General features: G+C 35.3%; 1 protein-coding gene and 1 non-coding gene across 2 annotated transcripts; both read right to left on the bottom strand.

The window, feature by feature from the left end:
- Nucleotides 1–725: 725 nt before the first annotated feature.
- Nucleotides 726–2,120, bottom strand: LOC133832403 (uncharacterized). Its single transcript, XM_062262752.1, has 3 exons — nt 2,009–2,120; nt 1,730–1,873; nt 726–1,648 (listed from the first exon to the last, which is right to left on the bottom strand). The coding sequence occupies exons 1-3, from the start codon at nt 2,118–2,120 to the stop codon at nt 726–728; spliced, it is 1,179 nt and encodes a 392-aa protein (XP_062118736.1).
- A 15,585-nt stretch (nt 2,121–17,705) lies between these two features.
- On the bottom strand, nt 17,706–17,812 carry LOC133833667 (small nucleolar RNA R71). The gene has a single exon (XR_009893035.1). It is a non-coding gene; the product is annotated as a small nucleolar RNA R71 (small nucleolar RNA).
- Nucleotides 17,813–18,700: the final 888 nt, after the last annotated feature.

Here is an 18,700-nt window from a genome sequence, read left to right on the forward strand (position 1 = left end):
AAGCACCCTTCAGTAAATTGGAGCCTATTTAACAGCTGTTTAGTCTCTAACTTAGCCAAACCCCCAAAGAAAACCTGAGATTTCTCTAAATTGGCTGACAGACCAGATGCCAAACTGAATTCAGTGAAACAATCTTTAATTATCTGAACCGAGTTAGAAACTCCCTTGCAAAATATCACCAAATCATCGGCAAAGCAAAGGTTAACAATTTTCAGATTCTTACACTTTGGATGATATCTTAAATTCTTGTTTAGGGAAGCTTGAAAGAGAAGCCGAGTAAAGTATTCCATCATTAGCATAAATAACAAAGGAGAAATAGGGTCCACTTGTCGTAGACCTTTTTTACCTCTAAAGCCCCCTTGAATCCTGCCATTCATTAAGATCGAATAAGAAGTATCCTTCAAACAAGTCATCACCCACTTGATAAATATGTTGGGAAAATAGAAGGCAATGAGAATATCCTCCAAAAAATGCCAATCTAACATGTCATAAGCTTTGCTCAGGTCTATCTTCATCACACATCTAGGAGAGATGTTTTTCCTTTTATAACCTTTAATAATATCCTGAAGTATAAGAATATTATGCGCCAACAATCTGTTCTTAACAAACGCTCCTTGATTTTGATTAACTAGACTAGGAAGTACCTTAGTCAATCTACCACATATCATTTTAGAAATACATTTATAGATAGTATTACAACATGCTATGGGTCTATAATCCACTGCCTAAGTGGGGGTTTCAATCTTAGGAATCAGAGAAATTGTTGCCTTATTAAACTCTTCAGGCAGCAGACCCCGATCAAATAAATCTAAAATGGCCTTTGAAATTTCTGCTCCCACATCCTTCCACATGACTTTGAAAAAACCTGATCCATACCCATCAGGACCCGGACTTTTAATTGGACTAATACTGAACAAAGCATCTTCCACTTCCTTTTTAGTAAATGGCTTTATCAAACAAATCTGCTGGTCCAAAGACAAACTATTACCATATCTGAAACAAGACCTCTGAATAGGCACCGAGGCATTACTCTGACTTCCCATAATTTTTCGAAAGTGATTCACAAAGTGAGCCACTACATCCTCAAACCTCTCAATTAACTGTCCAGTCTCATTAACAAAAGAAGTGATACGATTAGAAGCCCTTCGCTGTTTTAAACAAGCGTGAAAGTATGTCGTATTATCATCACCATAACGAAGCCAATTAACTTTACTTTTCTGTCTAAGAAAGTTGTCATATATTCTAGCATGATTAGAGAATATCTCACCAGCTAACCTTTCCTCTCTTTGCAAATCTGTTGAGTGAGGGTCACCTTGAAGATTAATTTGAGCAGCTTGGTAGTTCTCCTTAGCTATAGTATAGTTCTGCACTACATCACCCACAGTTCTCTTGTTAAACTTGCGTAGGACATGCTTGAGCCTACCCAATTTCCTTATTATTCTTTCCAGACCATAACCCTTACTAGGCTTGCACCAGCTCTGCATCACTGTCTCTTTAAAATTATCATGATCAGTCCACATATTAAAAAATATAAAAGGTTTGACACCACAGTTCAAGGCAGCTCCAGATTTGATAATGCAAAAGCAATGATCAGATAGCATTTCCCAGTTAACAACAGCTTCAGCATGAGGGAATAAGTCCAACCAATCTTCATTTATAAACATTCATTCTAGTTTAGAGTAGATTCTATCCTCATTAGCTTGCTTGATTGTCCAAGTGAAGTATGAACCTCTAGTGCGCATCTCATCAACCAACCCTAAGGCTCTCCATTTTTGAGCATCCACCAATTCCAGGGCAGTAATGTTATGACCACCAACTCTATTAGTAACCTCAAAAACCGCATTAAAGTCCCCAGCCACAAGCCAAGGAGTGGCTGGAAAACACAAACCAGAAAGATCATCCCCAAGCGGCAGTCTCTCCTCAATCAAATTCCTACCATACACAAAAGTAACACAAAACTTTTTATTAGATCTCACTTCTTGAACATAGACATGAATTAACTAGTCACTTTCCTTCAAAACCTCAACAGAAACACTAAGCCCCTGCCAAATTAGAAGAATTCTTCCTTCAGAAGCTGGTCTTGTATAATAGTCCCAGCCACTGAAATAAGAAGTCATCATTTCCTCAGTTTTTTTTCCAAGCAACTTAGTCTCTAACAAGGCTCCTAAACCTATTTTATTCACTAAACAAAATGAACTCAGGGACTTCTATTTCTCCCTTTTATTAATGCCCCGGACATTCCAACTAAGTATGTTCTGACTCTCCATTAAACAAATTTGTTGTAGAAAGTCCCAAGTTTGTAACCTCCAATATCTTCTCTTGCAGTGCACTATAGGAGTTCTTCAGCTTGTTCTGAGAATTTAGAACTAGCTTCTTATTACCCCCCACCCGTTTAGGGGTAGTCTAGTCAGAATGAGTTCTATCTCTGGAATCCTTGATAGCCTTGTCATCATTTTGCTTTGAATCTTTCGAGTTGCCAAGGGGCTTTGACACATCCCGGGACTCATACACCTCCTTAGCATCTAGTTTCCTTTGACCATCAGCAATACCCCCATTAACTAAACCTGTATCCTCTACTAATGACTGCTGCTCCTTGGGTTTTTGCTTAGTCTCTTCATCAACATTTCTGACTTTCTGCCTCCAGACCTCATTTTGTTTCCTATTACACATCATCTCAGTATGACCATAAACCCTGCATCCTTTACATTGAGTTGGTAGCCATTCGAACTCCAATAATTGCTCCATTAGATGTCCTTTCTCATTGAGAAATTGAATTGATTTAGGAACCTCCTTTGTTATTTCTATCTCCACTAAAACCCTAGCAAATTGCATCATTGTTCGATCCTTTGTAACTTTATCTACTAGAATCGGATTCCCAATTGTACTCATTAGGGCACTCAAACATTTAGTACCCCAATATTGTAGCCCAAGCCCTGGTAACCTAATCCAAACTGGTATAGATTTCACTGACCTTAGAGTGTCTAGATCAGCAGACCAAGGTTTCACAATCACTGGCTTCCTATCAAAGTGGAGGACCCCAGCTTCCAAAACCAAATCTCTGGTTGCTTCATCCCTAAATTTCACAAGAGTATACCCAGCATCCAATCGAGGAATTCTGTCAATACCTAGCTTACCCCAAATCCTCTTAATGAAACCTTCAAAAACAGCAAAAGGAGGATTAGCTCCAAGAACCATACATATCACAGCTGAGTTCCAAAATGATGTTTCAACTTGGATTTCCTCCAAATCCACCTGAGCAATTCTTTGGCCCTCTCGAATTAGGGGTTCCTCAAATTTTAGTTTAGCCCCTCCTTGCTTCGGTAACAATGCCCGAAACTGAGCCCATTTGTCCTTCGCCTGGCTTTGAAACTCATTTTCGCCATCAACCAGATCATTCCAGTTCACTCCGTTCCTCTTAACTCCAGACGATCCCTCATCAGTTTCCATCAACCCTAGACTTCCAACTTCTGGGAAATCCACTAGAGAATCCTTGAAAACCTCTTCCATCACAACCGGCAAATCTTCATCTAAACGAGTCCTCTTTCCCTCACAAGTCTCTTGGACCAACGGAGATTCAGTCACCTTAGATCTAGTAGCAGGCTTCTGGTTGGTCTTCTTGCGTCTCGCCATGGAGAAACCAGAGAGAACCTCACGCCTTTTCTTTAATAATATTCTTGATTGATGAATTATTGTATGCTCATGATGTGATTAAAATGGTTGAATTCTTACCTCAAGCTTGAATTGAGTCCTCCTCAACAGTTGAACTAAGGTTCTAAGCTCCAAACCTTGATTTCCTAGCTTGGTTCTTCAAGTAGGGTTCAAAATTTAGAAAAGGAAAATAAGACAAGTAGAGATACGGGAGAGAGATAAGATAGGATGATGATGCTATGTTTTTCTTATATTTTCTACAGCTTTCTTATTTTATATCTATCCTTTGCCAATTGACCATATTGCCCCTAGGTTTAAATAAAGTCCTTTATAGTCTAGCAAGGGCAAAATCGTCCTTTCTCCTCTAATCCTGTTAATCATAATTAACGACCTCCAATTCCCGTTATTCTCAATATTCTCAAATACCACTAAATCATACCCCATTACCCTTTTAATTCCCAGCAATGTTCTAATCCTCAAATCACCCCGAAACTAACCCCATTATGACTAGACCGATAACTTGCATTCCATGATCGTCTCATGCCGAATGGCTCGAAAAAAATCCACATATAATGTGGTATTATTTATAATTTACCCACATGCATGAAAATACACAATCACGCCCTCAATGGGCCAAATTACCAAAATGCCCTTATAACCAAAATGTGGACCCATATGCATGCATTTATCATCATATAATAATATAATTCACATAAATATGCATATAATAATTTATAACCTAATAAATCAATTATGGCCCTCCCGGCCTCCTAATCAAGGTCCTAACCCTTATTAGGAAATTTGGGGCATTATACATGCCCTAATTAAAGCTCAATTTCTTTGTATTCTCATATTATTCTCAATAAAAGAATAGAAATCATTTTTTGACTTGGTCAATCACTTTGCTCACATGTTTTATTTTCATGATTATTTGTTTAATATAAACTTCTACTAAATCCCGAGCATATAGCTAATTGTATTTATAGTGACGTAATCACAGTGGAATATAAATATGATTATATGTTCAAACATAAGTTAGTCCTAAAATTAGTCATTGCACATGATTTGCACCGACTTACCAATCTACGATATGATCTATTTACACATTGTAGTCCCATCTCCTTGTAGACTGTCTATAGAGGATTGAGTGACAATTATGGTTGTAACAATGGATAATTAATAACGTATCTATATTTGTTATAGAGCGTTCTATGAATTCAAGAGTGTGATTCTGAGTCTTTAGTGGAGTCACGATAAATTAATAAGTTAGTAAATTTATTATAACTTACTGGAGCATGATTTCATAGGCTCATGGTCCCCATTGTACCTTAGATAAAATCATCTAGATAGTCTCAATTAATTGATTTAATTATCTATTAGAATTATCAAAGTTGACCAGGTCAATTTTGGATAGTTTCATAGAGTTTTACAATTTAGAGAAGAAAAGAGATTTCATAGAAGATTTATTAATTAAGACAAATTGATGTCTAAATTAATAAATAAGTTAAATCAAGGTTCAAATAATAAATACTTAATTTTATAAAGGATTTAAATAATTATTTAATTAATTAAATCAATAAAAAATAATACAGGCCTTGATTTTAAATCCAATGAGCTTAAAATTAAATGGGAAATTTCACGGGCCTAAAGCCCATGAGAATTTCAACCTAATGGTTGATATTATCTATTATTTATTTATTTTTTAATTAAAAGAAATGACCTAATTGAGCCTATAAAAGGAATGCTAAGTGAGAGTTGAAATCAGATTTTTGAATCACTTGTTTTTAGAAGATCAGAAGATCTATTCTTATGCTCCGGGTTTTAAATTCTCTCTACAGCATAAGTCCTTTGTCAAGCCTCAATATTCTCTTCTATTCTTCTTCTCTTTGTATCTATCTCATGTGTTGAGAATTTCTCACTCTAGTTTAGGTGATTCTAAGGATACTTTGGAAGATTGTGAAGAAAATTGAAGATCGGTTAAGTTTCTTGGTGATACTCTGCAACAGAAAAGATTCAAGAGTTAGAGAAATTGAAGGAATAACTTATTCATTCTGATGCGTATAATGTAAGTGTTCTTATCATTATCTCTGTTTAAATTCAATTGTAGAAACATGTTCTAGGTTGTCTTATATAAATGTGTTTAATATATGATTTGCATTAAAATAATTAAGATCCTGTATAAGTTTTTCCCAACACTAAGGGTACAAGTTACCATGAGGAGTACTAAGCTTGCCTATTTATAGACAATAACAAGTATGTCCGACGAATAGGGATCCCAACCAACTTAACAGCTTATGTTGATGTGTCTTCCATGTGAGATTTTACTTAAGTTATTGAACCAATCACAACAATCATCCACCTTGGTTTGATCACTTAAGAAACTTAGTAAAAGCTCTGACTGTTTTGGCTAGCCTCCAAGGAGGCTCTTAGTTTTTGAGTATGTTAAGCAAGTTTAGGCAAACTTTGTTTGAGTGACATGTTTTGTCATCATATCAGCTAGATTGTCTTGTGTCCCAACTTTCTGAACTCGAACTTCATTTCTTGAATTACATCTCTGATGAAATGAAGTTTGATGTCAATGTGTTTTGATCTCTCATGAAACATGAGATTTTTCATGAGATGCAAAACACTTTGATTGTCACAAAATACATTTATGTCATCTGACTTTAAGCCCAGCTCACTTGTAAAACCTCTTAACCAGATTGCCTCTTTAATTGCTTCAGTAGCTACTATGTACTCTGCCTTAGTAGATGATAGATCTACTACCTTTTAAAGATTTTCCTTCCAACTTACACATCCACCTAGGACTGTAAAAGCATAACCTATAAGTGACCTTGTAGTGCAATGCGACCTGCATAATCTAAGTCTACAAATGTTACCGCTCTTTCTGCATTAGAATCTCTATTGTACAGTAGTCCCAAATCCAATGATCATTTCACATGTCTGAGTATCCACTTCAAGGCTGACCAATGCTCAATTCCTGGATCTGAAAGAAATCTACTAACCGTGCTAACTCCATAAGCCAGGTTTGATCTGGTGTACATGATTGAGTACATTAAACTTCAAACACAGAAGCCATAGGGTACATTGTCCATGTGTTCTCTATCTTCATCTGTTTTCAGAGCTTGTTCTTTTGTGAGCTTGAAATGAGGTGCTGGAGGTGTAGCTACAACTTTTGCATCTTTCATGCAAAACTTGTTCAAAACTTTCTGCAAATAAGTTTTCTGTGATAAGAAAATATTATGTAGTTGTAACGCCCCAAATTAGCTATTAAGGCTTAAGGGCCTTGATTGGTGTGCCGGGAGGGCATAACTGGGATTAGAATGAATGTTATTGATTTAAATGCGTAAATGTATGATTAATAGTGTGTTTATGATAATTAGTGATATTATATGATGATATGATATATATGTTTGAGATATATGTGAGAACCACACTATGATGTGGATAATTCCGCAGCCGGCGACTCGAGGCGATCCTAGGGCTAGATAGCAGGAAAAGTCACAACGGGGCATTATAATTGACTCTGGACAAGTCAGGGGTATTTTAGGTATCGGGTAGTGATTTAGACTATCGGGTGATAAAAATAAATAATTGGAGATATATCTGAGGTTAGGATGTCTAGGCGGGATTATTGGGGGATTTTACCGTTTTGGCCTCGGGGACGTTTCCGGCACCCCGAGCTTTGGGATTAGTCTAGTAATCTAAGGGTATACTTGGAAGACTTAGGAAAATACTAGATAGAAAAGTGTAAACCGACCCTATCTCTATTTCTCTTCCTTCTCTCTCTTAGCAAAGGAAAACTACTGAAACTTGAGAGGGAATTGCTGGATTTAAGCTGTGTCTTGGGGAATTGAAGGGAATAATCTGGGGGGTTAGCTCAGGAACTGATCAAGGTCTGAGATAGAGCTAAGGTAAGTTCTGATTTTTCGTTTCTAAGGTTAGGAATTTAAAGAAAATGGCTGAGTTTTAAATATCTGTGGTTTTGGAATTTAAGGTGGGATTGAGGCTTGAAACTTTGAAGATAGGTCAGGGGACTCTTGGAGAATCGATTCTACAGCTGAGGTAAGGTTTAATTTACAGTTTGATGGTTGAATTTGAGAGTTTTCATGGCTGGTTTTGAGTTCTATGGGTTGAAATTTCAGAAGTTGGAATTGGGGTTTTGGTGAGTCTTAGGCTGGATTTTTGGTTGGATTGTGTTGTCTAAATCATTCTAATGTTGTTATTATTAATTGGTTTTGAGTTGGGGGCTTTGGGATGGTTTAAGGTGAGGTTTAGAGTTTGAAAATGGTGGTTTTTTCTGGGTTCGAAGGGTCGGGCCGCGGCATGGTTCTTGGTGAGCCGCGACCCTTCGAAGAGGTTGCATGCTGAAGAAGAAGGGCGGGCCGCGGCATGGCCCAAGCAATGCCGCGGCCCTTACCTGTTTTTTAGCCTTTGGAGGTTCTGTTTGGGGGCCATGCCGCGGCATGGGTGGCCTATGCCGCGGCGCTTAAGGGATTTTGGGATTTTGAGATTTTAGGCTTGGGAATTTAACCTAAGGTGCTCGGGGTTGAGTCTTTTACCATATTTGGTGAAGTTCAATGTTCCAGGTACTAGAACTTGGCTTGGGAACTCATTTAAGATTGTTAATGGTATTATTTATCATGGTTGTGACTAGGTGTTAAGCTAGGGCTTGAGGATCGGATCACGCTCAAGGAGTATCGCCCGTAACTAATTCATCTGGAAGTTAAAGGTAAGAAAACTGCACCCGGTTATATGTTTGTGATGGGACTAAGTGCTCCCGAGAATTGTATCGTGTCAATGTTGGTATTACGCCATGGGACATGTAAAAGCGGCCTAAGGGTGTCGTACATACTATTAGCGCACAGAGCGCGATTTGGCCTCTGGGAGCCATGAACACTGGGATAATAGAGGGAGCAGCCTGTGAGCGCTAGCCCTAGTTATCATTTGTAAACTGTACATGTTGTGAGTTGATATGCCTAGTATGTGGAATACTTGACTATATTGAATGGTTATTTGACTGAGGCTATGTGATGCAACGTGAGATATTGACTTGTCTGATAATTGCTTATGCTCTGTTGATACTGTGTTTTCTTGCTGGGCCTTGGCTCACGGGTGCTACGTGGTGCAGGTAAAGGCAAGGGCAAGCTGGACCAAGCCTGAGGTGGAGAGCTCCACGGTGAAATGTACATAGCCAGCTGTTCGATCACCACGATCGAGGAGTAGACCAGGACAGGGACTACCTAACTGCTTGTTTTGCCTTAGTATGGCTGGTTAACGTATCTGAGTCTTACAACTTCTATAAACGATCTTAAAACTTGTATTTTTGGGATCCCGTGTAACCAGATAATGTTTCTTAATGAAAAATGTGGCTTTTGAGACCGAAACGCTTTTAACCCTAGTTCCTTTGTAGCTTCTGCAACACGATTTTAATTAAATGACTTGATTAGCAAGTCTGGCACTTTATAAATACACAGTGTAATGGTCTTGGCTAACCAGGGCGTTACAGTAGTCTTTGCCTTTGAATCTCTATTCCCAGCATCATTTTAGCCTCACCTAAATTCTTCATTTCAAATTATGAGCTTAGTTGCATTTTAAGCTTAACCACCTCTTGCCTCTCTTTCCCAATAATCAGTATGTCATCTACATACAACAACATGTTTATGTTTTTTGTTGTAATAGACATGGTAACTCTTGAATAAAGAGTTATTCTTTATACTTTTAAGCTTATAAATATAGAATTAGGAAGAGTGATGTTTTCTTTTTGTTGTTATTTTTAGTTAATTTATTTATTTTTTGTGTTTTTGTGATTTATTGCGTCTTTTTAGTTTTTAAGAGATGAAGGTGTGAAAACAATGAATTTATGCATGAATTATCCAAGAAAAAGATGAAAAGAAAATTGGTTTCTAAGTTGTTTTATTTGTGCTGAAATTTTGCTGGAGCATTTTCATCATAATTCAAGTGGGGAATTTTAGCATATGAAGAAGAGACACTTGGCATGTCATTAATTGAGTTGAAAATGAGTGATGAAGTGGCAAAAATCAAAGGCATTGAGCTACATTTCAGAGTATTTTCTAGAAGAGGATAAATATTGGGCCAAAAATAGAGAAATGATGTGGGCCTTCTAATTAGGGAAAGATTGGTACCCTAGCATCATTGAAAAGAAGGAAGCCACCATATTAGAAAAGAGAATCCTAGAGCTGCCATTGGAGAAAGAGGAAAAAGAGAAATGAAGAAGAAGAAGAAGAAGAAGAAGGAGAAATTCCAATCTTGAAGAGGAGAATCCAAGGAAGAAAATGAAGAGGAGGAAGAAAAGATTATTGATTCATCATCTTTGACTTGTTTTCTCCTCTTTAATCTCATTTAAGTTTGTAATTTCTCTAGCTTTTTCTATTTAAATACTCATGGGTTGTTTTGATTTTGGATTTGTGCTCTTGAATTTAGCCATGAACTAAATCATTTGAGGCTTGAATTATTAATTAACTCAATGTCTTAGTGTTTAAATTTCTAACACTTTATTTTAGCAAAAATACCCATTGTTCATTCAAGTGTGCTTAATGATGAATTCTTGTTGTTGTTTGGCCATCAATGGCAAGATGTTGAGTTATATTTGTGTTGGAAAGTTTTAAATATAATGGATGAACTTGAATGACACAAGTAGAAAATCTTGTTAGATTATGTTTTGTGAATAGCATGTGAATGTGTTATTTGCCTTGTGTAAAAATTGTGAATTGAAGCTTGAAATTGAATTCTTAAACTTGAATAGCATAGGAATATGTTTAATTAGGTGAAATAATTAATACCATAGGATTTGGGAAAAAACTATGAGCTAATTTGGAATTTTTGTTAACTTTGGGAATTTTGCTGAGATTTTGCTGCAACAAACGTGGCAGGTTACTTGACATGGAGGAATTTAATAGTTCAAGCTCATTTAACCAATTTGAATTTCTCTTACTTTTAGATTGTCATCTTAGTTTATTTCAAGCATTTTCAATTTATTTTCACCACTATTAAATTGTTTGGTGATTGATTTGTGCACAATTATTTGCTAATTCAATCATGTGGACCTGATACTTAACTTATCATTATATTACTTGTTGACTGTGTACACTTGCACATTATTGATCAAATTATATCACAATAAGACACATGGATCATAGTTGCTTCAGTTGAAATCAATATGAGTCATGAACTCATTAAATCTTAGATTCCACTGTCTTGGTGCCTGCTTGAGTCCATAAAGTGACTTTTGCAATAAATAAATTTGATTTGGCTTACTACTCTTGAAACCATCAGGTTCAACCATGTAGATTTTCTCCTCAAGCCTTCCATGTAATAAGGATGTTTTAACATCCATTTGATCCATTTCTATATCATATTTTGCAACCTTGGCCATCATGATTCGAATAGAAGTTTGTTTAACTGCAGGAGAAAATATATCATTAAAGTCAATACCTTCTCTTTGATTGAATCCCTTTGCCACCAATCTAGCATTGTACCTCACTTTTCCTTCACTTGGCAACCCTTCCTTTTTCTTGAATATCCACTTGCAGCCTATTATTTTCTAACTAGGTGGTTTCTCTACAACTGTCCATGTGTTGTTCTTCATAAGAGAATTCATCTCTTCTTGAATAACTTCATCCCATCTTGGACTTTCTTGACAATTGACTGCCTCTTGATAAGTAGCTGGTTCTGAACTTTCAATTTCTTCAACCGCAACAAGTGCAAATGAAGTGCATTCTGCAAAACCAAATCGGTATGGAGCTTTTATTTCCCTTCTATCTCAATATGTTGCTAATTGGTAACTTTCCAGCTCTTGTTGAGTGTTGCTAACTTCTTAAGTAGCTTGTTCTTCTTGAGGAGATATTTGTTTCTTAACTTGACTTGTATCCACCTGAATTTGCAATCTGTTTTCACTTTGCCTCTAGCTTGTTTCTGATTTATTTGATTGCTTCATGGCCATTTCATCTTCCTTGAATACCACATCACGACTTATTATGCATTTCTTGTATCCACGTTCCAAACATCATAGCTTATAGCCTTTAACCCCAACCAAGTAGCCTAGAAACATGCATTTTAATGCCCTTGACTGCAACTTGTCTTGCCTTATGTGTGCATAGGCCAAGCAACCAAACACCTTTAGATGCTCATTCTTAGGTGCCACTCTTGTCCAAATTTCTTATGGATTTTTGAACCCAATGACTGTAGAAGGACATCTGTTCATAAAATAGCAAGCTATTTTGAGAGCTTCACCCCAAAAATTCCTTTCTAATCCAACTCCATTTAACATACATCTTACCATCTCTAAGATAGTTCTATTCATGCGTTCGGCCAACCCATTTTGTTGTGGAGTGCTTGGTACAATTAGATGTCTTGCTATGCCTTCCTTTTGACAAAAGATATTGAACTCATTTGAGCATAATTCTAATCCATTATTTGTTCTCAGCTTCTTAATTCTTCTTCTTGTTTGGTTTCAACTAGTTTCTTCCAATGCACAAAGGTTTCAAAAGCTTGATCTTTTGTTTTCAATGGAAACACCCAAACTTTCTTTGTGTTATCATCTATGATACTCAGAAAATAACTTGCACCACCAAGAGTTTGAACCTGAGATGCACACCACAAATCAGAGTGAACATAGATTAGAGGTTCTTTAGCAATGTGCATACCTGTACTGAATTTTACTTAACAAGCTTTTCTCAAGAATGCATTCCTCACAAAAACCAAGTTTCCCATCTAGCTTATCCATCAATAAACCTTTTTTCTCTAGTTCCATCAAGCCTCTTTCACTTACATGTTCGAGTCTAAGATGCCATAGCTTTATTTTGTCAATTTTAGTGTCATTAACAGCTGCATCAGCTTTGCCAACTGATTAGTGCTAAAAAATATCAATTTATTAGTTTTAAAGTGTAAATAAATTAAGTTTAAATTAATATTTTCATGAATTTAATGTAATATATTTTATAATTGAAAATATTAATTTTAATTTAATTTGTGTTTAATTTTCTGGAAACAAATTGTATTTGGACATTAATAAAAATAGAAAAGAAAGAAATAGTTAAAACAGAAAAAAGAAAAATGAAAAAAATGACATTTTTGTGGTCCAAACCCAACAAGAATAAGCCCAAAGGAGCCCAGGCCCGCCTAGGCTTTGCCTTGTTCTCCATCAGGCCAGCGCGCCCCGTGGCGCTTCTCCCTCACGCCACACATCCGCCAGCAGCCAGCGACTCGCGCGCTCGCCCAGCTCCCTGACCCGTGTCTGACCCGCGAGCCACCCAGCCTGCTTGCCCTTTTTTTCTCCTTGCCCAGCCGCACCATGTGTCTTCCTCTCATTGGTTGTGGCTGGGTCAACACCACCAGCTGCCACCATCCCATTTTGTGTGCTCTTTGGGCCTTGGTCCTTCCATTTTGAGCTTTAAAGCTTACATTTTGTGGTGTTTTAGAAAAATGGGCATGTTGACTATCACTGAAATAGTTAAGTTAATATTAATAATAAGATTTGATTTTTCAAAATCATATTTTATTATTAATGTTTCAAATTTATTTTGTAAACCTCATTTGTAGTATAATTTCTTTTTAGTCATTTTCTTCTTCTATAAATAGGGATTCTTCTTTCACATTTAGTATGTAATTTTTAGAGTAAAGAAACTATAGCAAAATTTCTACTCACTTTCTTCTCATACTTTCTTCTTAGAATTTTGTGAGAATCATAAGCATAATGGCCTAATCTTCCTAGGAAGGTTAGGGATTATTCCATATGCTAGTGATGTTATTTTGCTACTTTGATTTACTATGTTCTTAATATAATGCATTTGAGTTGTTTATGTTCTTTCATCCTCATCTTTATTTTGTTATCTTCATTTACATGTACTAATAGTATATATGATTAGTCACGCTCTTTCTGTGTGCTTTTAATTAGTAAAAGTAATATTGATACATAATTTTATGTCCAATTTTCTATTGCATTATTGTCCTTGGGTATTTTGTCATTTTTAGATTTTTCATATGATTAACATTGTGCTCCTAAAGCAAAGAATTTTATAACTCAAATGGACTTTTGTTAGAAAAGAATATGGACTTTAATGTTAGATTTTCCAAGTAAATGTTGGGATGTGAACTATTTACTTGTGTATTTTTGTAAATCAAGTAACTAAGTAACCAAACAAGCATATGGATGATTCTTGAAACATTTCTAGTTCGCAACCCTTGATTACACCTTATTTTTATTTCACTTGTCTCGTTTTATCATTTCATACAAAAGACAACATCAAAATCTCAAATCTATTTTCATTTTCATTTTTATTTATTTCATGTTACTAACATTTTGTGTTATTTTTCTACTAATCTTTTGGTTTTAGGTTACGTCCTTGTGGATTGACCACCCGATTTTACTACAACTACTGTTTAGTGGTTGTCACATTTTTGACGTTTAAACAAATTTTGGCGTCGTTACCGGGGAGGTAGTTTTCAAAAGTTTTAGTGAAATTTTTACCAAAAGGTTAGTAACTTTATTTGTGTTTTTGTTGGTATGAATATTGTGTTAGTATGGTATTTTTTTTCATTTGTGTGTTATATTCTTTTTATTTACTAATTTTTAGTTAATTTGAATATTATTAAAAAAACAAAAAAAATTAAAAAAAAATTAGTTATATATATTTTTTTCATTCTTTTCTTTTTCGGTAAAACAAAAAATATTATATATATAAATACATATATATATATATATATAAAACAAAAAAAAGTAGAGAAAAACATAAAGACAAAAAATATATATATTTATTTTTATTTTTCTTTTCGTTTCTTTTTTGTTACATAAAAAAGGGAATTATATAAATATATATATTTTTTTCTTTTTAGTTAATTCTAATTCCATTTCTCTTTCTTAATTTTTTTTATTTTTATTTTTTAGTTTAATAAATATTTGTAAAAAAAAAAAATATTAAACTTGTTATTTTATCTTCACTTCACTTCAATTCTCTTTTCTTTATTTTTTGTGTTGACTATTGTTGCTTTAGGTTCTTAGTTTATATCTTTCATTCTTTTTGCCTTAGTCTTCCTTGGAATTTAGTTCTTCCTTAAAAAAAAAACATAAAATTGCATAAAACTGTTCATAAAATTTCAATCATAAAACGCTTAGTATTGGGAACAATTGTGTAATATTACAAATGGTAGAAATCGATATTGTTCTATCTACAAAAGATTGGTTGTTAAATAAGGTTTGTGATAACATTACCCCCACACTTACCTGTGAACCTCGGGGAGTTCTATCTAGGCAAATGTGGGTCTAAAGTGGTACCTTGGCAACCTTCCCAATCGGCTTGGGAACATTTCGAGCATATACATTTGCACTATTACACTTTTGAACTTATTACTGTAAGAAAACCAAGTTTGTTTTGTCAAAATAAGCAATTTCACTCTGCTTAAATGTTGTTTGGTCGAAAATGTTAACTTGTGATCTACCATACTTACTCAATAACCTCGGAGAGTTCTTGTAAGGTGTTGGAGATCACCCCAAAACCTCCAAATTTACCTAGGAACAAGTTTAACGAAAAAAAATCAAAAAAATTAAAACATAAAAACATAAAAAAAAATATAAATTTAATTATGATTTCCGAGAGTGGATGAATCATCACGAAACTTCTAGTGAAACTTCTTCCAATTCATCCACCACTCCCTTTGGAACTCCTTCCACCATTCCCGCTTCTCCATAATAATCCTTTCGCAATGGTTCGCAGTGATGAAATCAAACCAAGAACTCTCAATGACTAACTTCATCCTACTCGCACTTCCACGCCTTCATTCATTATATTCCCTCCTAATATGCCCGCATTAGATATTAAACCTGGCATGATCCAACTCTTGCCCACATTTCATGGAATGGAAAACGAAAGCCCATACGTGCATATTAGAGAATTCGAGGAGGTAGTAGCCACGTTCTATAAACGAGCCGAAAACATCGATTCTGTGCGACTGAAGTTCTTCCCTTTCTCCTTGAAGGACAAAGCCAAAAGCTGGTTATACTCTTTGACACCCAGGTCTATTGGAACATGTGAGGAAATGACCAAATCCTTCTTTCTGAAATACTTCTCTAGCCATAAGACCAACTGTAGAGTCCCATAATTTACTTAGCTAGTTAGATAGTAGTAGTAGTAGTAGTAGTAATAGCTAGTATTAGTTATAGTATGTTCATTACTATGGATTTTGGTTCAAGCCGGGACTTAGTTGGAAACTCCTAGCAATAGTTATGGATTTTAAAAGTTTAACCTATAGTTTAAGAATATTAATTATAACATAAGGTTTGATTAATATTGCTGGTTATTAATATGATAATTATTATAACCTAAGGTGTAGATAGAGCTAATAAGAATATGACACTTGTCATGAGCATGGTTATTCCTAAGGTTATGATTTTTAAGGAATTATTATTTTAATGATAAAATAAGAGAAATATAAGACTTAGTCTTCACCAAAACATGATATTTGTCACAATTTTATTTATTTGTGGATTAGGATGTAAATAGATTTTTCGTAACTTTAGGGTACTGTAACTTCCTACCCATTTTTGATCCAGTTATTTTATGAATTTCAAAAAATAGTATTTCTAGAAAGTTGTAGATAATTTAATTAACTTCTAACAATATAAAGAGAGTCCAAATCTGAGTTCTATAGCTCCAGATATGTTGATTTTACTGAAGGAGAGTTTAGACTTACGAGATTTAGGGAGTTAGAAGTTAGGATTCTATTTGTTTTTATTATTTTAAAAATCAGGCTTTGAATCCTTAAGTCTCTCTGAAAAATTTGACCAATTCCTAAGCCTTTGGCTGAAGGATATTCAAATATTTTCAATTAAATTTATTATTTTTATTCAAAGCCAAAAAGAAGATTTTTATTCCTAGAACTCTATAAATAGGACCTAGCACCAAGCATTTTCATTCATTTTTCAAGCATTGATCATAGCCTTCCATGTGCTAGTGAGACTATAGAGTGATAAACACTTGGATTGGGGTTATAAGCTTAATCATTATAAGCTTAATAAACACTTGGGAAGTAAGGTTATAGTGTATTTCGGTTTCGAGGTATAGTTCGGTCATAGAAGCATTCAAGGTATTCCTAATTCTAGTTCCTTTCTATATTGATTCTTATAGTTCTTCTCTACTCAAATCTTAACTCAGTCTTTTCTATTCTTGGTTAGGCATCTAAGTTCTTCGAACTTAAGGTTTTCATTGGTAGGTATCGTTTCGATGGTGTAGTTTATTCTTTCCATCTCTTTTCTGTAGTATACTCACCTCTATATTATGGTTTTTAGGAGTGTTCCAAAATCCCGACTTTGTTCTCATCATCCCGGTATATTGGTAAGGAAAATAGGATAGGATTTATGTGTTATATGATTTTATATGTTATCTTATGAATATGTGTTATGAAAAATGCTATGTTAAGTATGCTTGTAGACTTGGGCATATGACCTATACAACTAACAAGCCCCAAATAGAGTATGGGCATATGACTTGCTTAGCTAGCAAGACCCTACTAATCTAATGGGCATATGACTTGTTTAGTTTATGGGACCCCAAGTAATAATGGCCATTATAGTATGTGTGACATATGTTTATGATATGTTTTATTATATGCTACATTATGAATTTTATGTATATGAGTTATGTGTTAGGTTTTCCTTGCTGGGCATTAGGCTCATTCCTTTTTTTTTTAGTGTGATGTAGGAAACTAGATACGGAGGCGGAAGGATTCTTGGAAGCTTGGCATGTGTGTTGAGGATGAACGGACTGAGTGGACTGCGTGTCGATCGAGGATGAAGTTATTTATATTTAGTCTTTTAGATCATGTTTTTCCGCATTTTGTTTTTAAACAGTTGAATTAAAGTTTATGTTTTTCTTTTAAACAATGGGTACCCATGCCATATTTTCTATTACTATGTATTTGATACAATATTTTGAGATTTAATAAAGTTATATTATTTCTTATGTATCTTTCCCAAAATAGTAGCTATGTATAGTAGATCTAATTGTCCAAGGTCATTGAAATAGTTGGGACATTACACCAACAGTCTAAAACGACAGATTTCCATATTTTCCCAAAAGGACAATGAAACGTTCTATCAAGTTTGGAAAAGATTCAAGGATCTGTTGAATTAGTGCCCACACCATGGCTATGAGAAATGGCGTTTGGTCAGTTACTTCTATGAAGGCCTCACGATTCGTGAGCGCCAGTTTGTAGAAATGCTATGCAATGGTGAATTCCTTGAAAAAGAGCTAGACGATGCTCTTGAATATCTCGAAGAAACCAAAAAACATCTCACACCTGGACTGGTCCAAGTGCTACTGATAGCACCTACTAACATAAACCATCTAGGATCTATCAACTTTGAGAAGAGGATAATGTTAAGGGCACAACTCGAAAATTTGAAAAAGTAGTTTGAGGTCTTAATGACGAAAAATGGCCAAAAACCGCACATGATTGCTTAAGCGGAACCACAAGAACCTTGCTTTGTTTGTGGAGGGACGGAGCATTTAGCTAAGGACTGCTTAGCTTTTAATGAAATGAGAGGGGTTTATGAGGAGAAATGCAATGCAATGCCTTAGGGGCATATAACAAGCCATTCTCCCATACGCACACCCCTGGTTGGAGAAACCACCCAAATTTCAATTGGAGAGATTCCAACCAAGCTCAATCGTCTGGAGGCCAATGGAGAAATGAGCAACAAGTTCAACCATCAAATGTGTATTCTGCACCTCAATACAGTGCTCATCCACAACAAAATTCTCTTGAGAATACCCTTCATGCATTCATAAAGGAACAATCCAAACTAAATCACCAAATGATGGAAGAAATCAAGGAAATGAAATGTCAATTCTCAAATTTGACTAAATCCTTGGCCATTATGGAAAAAGGCAAGCTTCCTTCCCAACTGAAATTGAATGTGCAAGGCCAACACATGACCCAATCATCAAATTCCAATGATCAAAATGTTAAGGAAGTAAATGCCATCACAACTAGAAGTGGTAAAAAACTTTGCAAGACCCATCCATAAAAGCCACCT

The sequence above is a fragment of the Humulus lupulus genome, chromosome 4 (genome assembly GCF_963169125.1).
Source record: "Humulus lupulus chromosome 4, drHumLupu1.1, whole genome shotgun sequence".
NCBI classification, from domain to species: Eukaryota; Viridiplantae; Streptophyta; class Magnoliopsida; order Rosales; family Cannabaceae; genus Humulus; species Humulus lupulus.